General features: G+C 51.4%; 1 protein-coding gene across 3 annotated transcripts in view; it reads right to left on the bottom strand.

The window, feature by feature from the left end:
* Positions 1 to 652: 652 nt before the first annotated feature.
* The window catches only part of GBGT1 (globoside alpha-1,3-N-acetylgalactosaminyltransferase 1 (FORS blood group)), a 16953-nt gene continuing 9759 nt past the window's right edge, over positions 653 to 7846 (bottom strand). For all 3 annotated transcript variants that reach the window (XM_044440163.1, XM_044440162.1, XM_044440165.1), the window contains 4 exons: positions 3631 to 3681; positions 3497 to 3532; positions 3014 to 3148; positions 653 to 1986 (listed from right to left, as the gene is read on the bottom strand). In XM_044440163.1, coding sequence (XP_044296098.1) covers positions 1302 to 1986; positions 3014 to 3148; positions 3497 to 3532; positions 3631 to 3681 — 907 coding nt within the window. In that variant the 3' untranslated portion in view covers positions 653 to 1301. The remainder of the gene's footprint in view (positions 1987 to 3013; positions 3149 to 3496; positions 3533 to 3630; positions 3682 to 7846) is intronic.

Below are 7846 nucleotides of genomic sequence, written 5' to 3'. Positions count from 1 at the left end.
AGAATATTTAGGGAGGATAGGTCATCTCTTAATGCCTACCCTTGGGTGCAAGTCAATTCCTTCAGGAGAGTGTATTATTCAAGCCCTAACCCTAACCAAATCCTAAAATAAGGCTGACATACCCATGCCTCCAGATGAATTTCCAAAATGCCCACTTTCTGGATGTATTTCTGCCCCACTCATTCTTTCTGCCCATTCTAAACACATTCCAAGTCCTCAACTGCTTCACTGAGACCTTGGTTTTTCTAACCCTAACCCTATCCTAGACTTAACCCTAATACTCATGCCTCTAGATGGACTTCCAAAATGCCAGCTTTCCTGATGTTTTCCTGCACAACTCCTTGTTTCTGCCCATTCTACACACAGTCCAAGCTTCAATAGCTTCACAGGGACCTTGGTTTTTCTAACCCTAATCCAGTCCTGACATAGCACAGAATAGGTCTGCAGGGTAGATATTATGCATTGGCTTAAAATACACCAGCTTCTAGACTGTGGCTATGACGTGTCACGGACAAACACTGTCCATTACAGGAAGCATTTCTCCAGCAGATGGAGCACTATCACCACGATACCTTAGTTCAAAATTCAAATCATTTTTTTGTTCTCACTGAAGGGAGTTTTGTCACCATGTTTAACAAGTGCCCACACACTAAAGGAATGACCACATTTATCAGAACATTTTAGCCAAACAGCAGCCTGAGAAAAAGTTGCCGATGGTGAAAAAAGGGCAGCCCAAGGTCACGAATCCTCCAATTCTTCCCCACGGCTTATGCAGCTGCACACTGAGCGTGGCCCGCAAATGAAAACAAATTTATTTTCATCTTAAATAACACTTGCCCATCTCGTGGGGTTTACAAGAGCTGAGCAGGGCTGTCAAGGACAAGACATTTCGGAGAGCAGTTCTACACAGCGTCACCCTCAGTCGGACGTGACTTGGGGGCGCACAGCGACAAAGAGCCATCGCAAGCCTGCGCAGGCGCTTTTCCAGCAGCACCCGCGGCAGCCCTGAGAAGCGGGAGCGTGCGATTGCTTCCATATTACAGGCATCGCAAGCACAGCCATGGTGACAGTGCGGGAACAGCAGCTTTTCAGAAACCACCTGACAATTTCACTGGGGTCCGGCAAGACCTGAAGGCGCAGCTTCTTGCATCTCAGCCCTCGCTCTTGAATAGCCATGATGCTACATCAATTTTGGGGAACCCTCCTGATCTCATCAGCTCTGCAGGGAACCCCCAGACCAGGCCCAGAGAGCTACAGTCTGGTACTTCTTCTCCCTGGCCAAGCATGGATCCTACCAGGCGTTACTCCCTCAACTGCCTGTAGTTCTTGATTACTGTGGAGAACCGTATGAGCCTCAGCTCAGGAGGTCTGGATTTTGTGTCATCCCAGACATACTCCGGAGAGAGGAGCTTGGAAGGCTTATGGGAAAGGAAGTGTCTGTTCAAGTGGCTCTCTTCCTGCCAGGCCGCCATGATGCCGTTGGCTTTGTCAGCTAGAATGTTCATGTGGCAAGCCCTGGTAAACTCATACACTCTCTTGACCAAGCCTCCAAAGGTGGCCCCAGCGTAGTAGAAGTCCCCCTCTTCCCAAGGGATGTAGGCTGTGGACACCTTCCTTCTTTCATAAGGGAATGCCGTGCGAGCAACCTTGTAGTAGCCTGGATGGAGGGCCGCCACCAGCTCCCCCAGCGTCTCAGCCCCCCACGGATTATGAAACACCATGTCTATGTCCAAGCAGAAGAGGTAGTCCACCTCTCGATGGGCCGTCTCTGAGATGTGCCTGTTGATCACCTCCATCCGCCGCATAGAGATCTCTTGCCAGTGGGAGTATTTTCTGATGTGGACGAGGACAAGGCCCCGCCCAGGCTGCAGGTGCACTTTCGGGATCGCTTGAGGGCTCTCAGTGAAGATGTAATAATTCACACGGTAGCCAGTCATGAAGAATGTCTCTGCTGACTCCAAGAAACGGCCCACAAATTGTGTGTATCTGAAGAGGCAGAACATACCCGGAGCCCACACGGGCCAAGGCAAGGGTGCAGAAGGTCAAGCCTGGGGTGCACCCCCTTCCCCATGTCCCACCCCCTTTCTCCCAACTGCAGATTGTTTGATAATATCCTGGATTTTGTGTGGGTTTTCTCGCTCCTCCATTCTAACCGGCTGAAATGCCTTTCCCGTGCCACAGTTATGGAAAGAGCTCTGAGCTCAAATTGTGGGGCCCATCCTTCTGCTTTCACTCCACCCCTTTGATCTTCAGCCCCACCCCCAACCAGAATGGGCTGGAGCTGGTTTGGCACCCAGCCTAGGATGCCTCTGCCTTGGGCAAAGGACAAGACGCACTGCCTGCTCATGATTCCGTGTGCAGGAGCTGGTGGGGCTGGCCCCTGAATCTTCCGTCAGCACTGGTGATGGGACAGAGCCCTCCACCTGCACCTCCACCTCCACCCGGAGGGCACTGCGCACAGCACCTGGCGGGGCTGCGAGCGCCAGGCATGTTGGAAGGCAATGCCCATCATCCCCAGCCAGCATGACCAACGGCCAGCCCACCAAGGCTTCCGATTCAGTGCCATTTGCACAGGAGGTCCATGATGGCTGAAGATCCTCTAAAAGGGGCCTGCAGTGTTGCTTGTACGAAGCAGGCCCTCCTCCGCCAAGTCCGCTCACTCGCTGGCAGCGATGCCTCGGGGTTATGCGGAGGGAAGTCCCGCAGGGCACCGACACACACTGGGAGCAGGCAACCCATGAGATCCCCTGCTTCACCCGTACTAACGCAGAGTCCAAATGTGAAGCTTTGGCACTTGTTGGGTTGGATCCAGGACCTGCGTTCTGCAGGAAGAAGGTCCAACTGCGGGACGAAGGGCTCCTGCCTGATTTGGGGGACTCCCCTCCCCACAAGAGCACCCCTCATCCCGCAGGGTCTCTTGGCTCTCTGGGTAGCCCTTTCAGAGAGCCCTGCGAGGAAGGAGGGAGGAAGCCCGACTTGTGAAGTGTGTGCAGCTCCCCACACGCCTACTCACTTCCCAACAGCAAAGGCCATCACGCCAATTGTGAGGTTCAACGGTTTGTAGAGGCTGTCCACGACCTCTGGGTCAAAGGTCCCTTCCCAGACAATGGGGGCCAGCCATGGAGTGACCGTGAGCACGTCGGAGCGCCTGGAGAAAGAGGACGGGAGGAAATAAAACCAGGAAAAGCCGGAGTGCTGGGCCGGCCGAAATGGCCTCCCAGGCACATGAGCCCAGCCACCGCTTATCTGCACAAGAGGGCTGCCTGCAGGAATCGCAGCGTGATACGGCCCATGGAGGGGGGCTGCTTTCGCTTTGCCAGAACCAGAGCATGCTCTGCCTTTTCAGAGGAGGCTGCATCTGAACCTACAAAGGACTCTGCCCTGCGAAGCCGGCAATGTAGCTGCTGAGTTGAAATGCATCCCTTTGCCCAGGGGCTTCAGTGCAGCCACCCAGCTAAACCCGCTGCCCCCAGGCCTTCCCCGACAGGCCACTTACGTCTGTTGCACAGCACTGGGTTGAGGATAAGATAATCTGGAAAGAACGACACACCGTCATGAGACAGAACACATTAAGAGAACCAGAAGGGGGGGAACTTTAATTTAGGGTCAAGCTGGCAAATTGGTACTTACTGTGGAAACTGATGGTGTGATTTCTCCTCTCTGTACTGTAGTTTCATAGCACTGTTCAGCAAGGGAGAGGAAAAAGGGAAATGTTATTTGAAGATGTGCCTGGACATAGGCACACATTCATTCACATAAATGTTGCAGAACACCAAGAACTAATGCAAATAAGGAAAATGGATCTAGGATACATTTAGAATCCCCTTCATGGATCACTGCCTTGCCGTGGCAAAGGGGCTTTGTAGTGCAATGAAGCTCTGAGCTGTGAGGGGCACCCAAGGCGGACAGGGCAGAGCAGAGAGCTCTGACAACGTGATCCACTGGAGGAGGAAATGGCAACCCACTCCAGTCTCTTTGCCATGAAAACCCCATGGACAGTACCAAAAGGCAAAGAGATACGAGGCCGGAAGATGAGCCCCTCAGGTCGGAAGGTGTCCCATGTGCTACTGGGGAAGAGTGGAGGCTAGTACTAGTAGTGCCAGAAAGAATGAAGCGACTGGTCAAAGCCGAAGGGGCACTCAGTCTCAGATGTATCTGGTGGTGAAAGGAGAGCCCGATGCTGTAAAGATCTATACTCCATAGGAACCTGGAATGTAAGATCCATGAATCAAGGCAAGCTGGATGTGGTCAAACGAGAGATGACAAGACTGAACATCGACATCTTAGGAATCAGTGAACCAAAATGGACAGGAATGGGGGAATTTAATTCAGATGACCATCAGGTATGCTACTGCGGGCAAGAATCCCTCAGAAGAAATGGAGTAGCCTTCATAGTCAATAAAAGAGCAGGAAAAGCAGTACTGGGATACAGTCTCCAAAATGACAGAATGGGAAAGACTAGAGATCTCTTCAAGAAAAATGGAGATATGAAGGAAACGTTTCATGCAATAATAGGCAAAAGGACAAAAATGGCAGGGACCTAACAGAGACAGAAGAAATTAAGAAGAGGTGGCAAGATTACATGGAAGAACTATACAAGCAAGATCTTAATGTCCCTGATAACCATGATGATGTGGTCTCTGACTGCAGCCAAGAAATCAAAAGACGCTTGCTCCTTGGGAGGAAAGCTATGGAAATCTAGACAGCATACTAAAAAGCAGAGATATCACCCTGCCAACAAAAGTGCATATAGTCAAGGCCATGGTTTTCCCAGTTGCAATGTATGGCTGTGAAAGCTGGACCATAAGGAAAACTGAGTGCTGAAGAACTGTTGCCTTTGAATTGTGGTGTTGGGGAAGACTCCTGAGGGTTCCCTGGACTGCAAAGAGATCAAATCAGTCAATCTTAAAGGAAATCAAATTGATAGAAGGTTGAGGTGGCTAGATGGGGTTACTGAGGCAGTGGGTGTGGGCTTGGGTGGACTCCGGGGGATGGTGGAGGACAGGAGAGCCTGGAGAATGTTGTCCATGGGGTCGTGATGGGCCAGATGTGACTTTGGAACTAAACAATAAGAGAGAAATCAGAGGTGAAACTTACTCAAATCAAGATGACAAAAATCCCCACCTCTTTATAGTTCCCTATGTAATCCTGGGAGTAAGAAATTAAACCTAAATAGATATTAGCGCCCAGCCCTACCTCTTTGTTTTTGTTTTCACCCCTTTTGGCAACAACTCCACCCAAAACTGGAATGTGGCCCAAAAAGAGATTAGAAATATAGAAACAGAGCGAGTCAGAAGGGGTCTCCCGGGCCATCTAGTCTGACCCCCGCCTCCAGCTGGCTCCACTCACGACATGCCCACCATGTGCAGGTCTAGCCTATTTTTGAACACCCTCACCGATGGGGCCTCAACCACCTCCCGTGAAAGCCCAGTCAATACCCTCGGGGTCCTAACTGTCAGGAAGTACTTCCTAGTATCTAAATGGAACGTCAGTTCCCTGAGCTTTGCTCATTGGAATGCATCCTGCCTTCCTCTGCAGGAGAGAACAGGTCTCAGCCCACCTCCGTGTGACACCCCCTCACATACCTGTATGTCGCCAATAGATCCCCTCTGAGTCTCCTCTTCTCCAGGCTGAAGAGACCCAGTTCCCTCAGTCTCGCCTCATACGGCATCCCCTGCAAACCGGCCACCAACCTTGTGGACCTATGCTGCACTGACTCCAACCTGGCTATATCCTTTCTGTAATGAGGGGCCTAATACTGAGCCCAATACTCCAGTTGTAGGCACACCAGAATCGTATAGAGTGGTAGTAATCCCTCTCTTGATCTAGAAGCCACACTTCTGGCTATGCAACCAAGGGTGGCATTTGCCCCCTTGACCACCGCATCACATGGCTGACTCATGTTCAGCCTGCAGTCAACCAGCACCCCTAGGTCCCTTTCACAAGTGCTGCTCTCCAGCCACTTGTCCCCTAACCTGCACTTATGACACCCATTCCTATGCACTTATCCACATTGAACGCCATCCTGTTGTCTCCTGCCCACTTCCATAGTCTGTCCAGATCCTTTTGGATCTGAAGTACCTGCTCCTTAGTTGTGGCCACTGCTCCAGTTTTAGTGTCGTCTGCGAACTTGATCAGCAGACTGTTCACCCCTTCTTCCTTGTCATTGATGAAAAGATTAAACAGGATCGGCCCCAGGACAGAGCCCTGGGGGACCCCACTTATCACTGGCCGCCATCCCGATGATTCCCCACCAATGGTTACCCTCTGCTTTCGGTCAGTCAACCATGCCCTAGTCCACCGGACAGTGCTTTGGTGTATCCCAAAACTCCTCAGTTTCTCCACCAGGATGTCATGGGGCACTTTGTCAAAGGCCTTGCTGAAATCCAGGTAAACCACATCCACTGCATCCCCTCCGTCTAGCCACCTCGAAACCTTGTCATAGAATCCCACAAGGTCTGTCTGGCAGGACCTGTTTTTGCGGAAGCCGTGTTGTGTGGCTGCCAGCCTCCCTTCCCTATCTAGCATCACTAGACCTCTCTCTATTATGAGCCTTTCCATTGTTTTTCCTACAATGGATGTAAGGCTAACAGGTCTGTAATTCCCCATGTCCCTTTTACTACCCTTTTTGAAAATTGGGACCACTGACACCACTCTCCAGTCCTCTGGAACTTCACCCGTTCTCCACGAGGCCTCAAAAATGGAGGCCAGCGGGCGTGAGAGAACCCCTGCCAACTCTCCAAGTACTCTTGAGTGTAACCTGTCTGGGCCTGTTGCCTTTGTAATGTCCAATGCCCTGAGGAGCCCCTCGACTTCTAGGGGGGTGACTCTAATCTGTGCCCCTAAGTCCCCGACCTCATCTAATCTCCTATGCGGATATCCCCCGTCCTGCTTTGGGGAGAACACAGAGACAAAATAGTCATTTAGCATCTGTGCCTGTTCCCTCGTATCAGTCACTGAATCCCCTTCCTCCTTATTTAGTGGTCCCACCACTTGTCTCCCCTTCCTCTTCCTATTTACATGCTGAAAGAAGCCCTTTTTGTTGCTCTTGATATTCTTGGCAAGTCTCAGCTCGTAATCAGCCTTAGCCTTGCGAAGAATCCTTCTGCAACAGGCCTCCTCCTCCTGGTATACCTTTTTGTCTCTTTGCCCCAGTACCCATTCCTATGGAGGTTCCTCTTGTGTCTAATCTCTCTAACCACCTCCTTTCGCATCCATGGCGGCGTTCTCCTTCACCTTCCAGCCTTACTAACTAGAGGTATCGTCAAGGCTTGCACCTCCAAAACCTCCCTTTTGAGTGCCATCCACCCCTCCTCGACTCGCTTGCCTTCCAGTAACCTATCCCTGGAGACTTTCCCCAGTCTGGCCTTCAGTTGGCCAAAGTTGGCCCTCTTGAAGTCCCAGCTTCTAGTGCTCGACCTGCTGCCCATCCGCAGTCCCCTGATCTCAAAGCAAAGGATGGAGTGATCACTCGCGTCCAGAGCTCCCCTAATCTGTACTTCATCTATCAGCTCCTCCCTGTTGGTCAAGACCAAGTCAAGGATGTCCCCCGCCTTGTCAGCTCTCAGACCCTCTGTGTGAAAAAACCTCCCTCTATAGCTTGTAGGAAGCGACGTGACCTGGCTGTCACCACTGAGTGTGTCTCCCAACTAATATCCAGGAGACTGAAATCTCCCATAATTACTGTGTCCCTCCCCCAAGATATCCTTAGAATCTGGCCTGTCAGGACATCATCCAGGGTCTCAAGTTGACCTGGAGGGCGATAACATACCCCCACTGTCAGGTCTCTTTCCCTGTCAAAACCCCTAAGTTTCACCCAGACTGCCTCTGCCAAATCCCCATCTGT

Source organism: Varanus komodoensis, unplaced genomic scaffold, assembly GCF_004798865.1.
Source record: "Varanus komodoensis strain SLA01 unplaced genomic scaffold, ASM479886v1 scaffold36, whole genome shotgun sequence".
In the NCBI taxonomy this organism is placed as follows: Eukaryota; Metazoa; Chordata; class Lepidosauria; order Squamata; family Varanidae; genus Varanus; species Varanus komodoensis.
The sequence above is the reverse complement of the archived record's forward strand: the minus strand, read 5'-3'. Positions and strand labels throughout refer to the sequence as shown.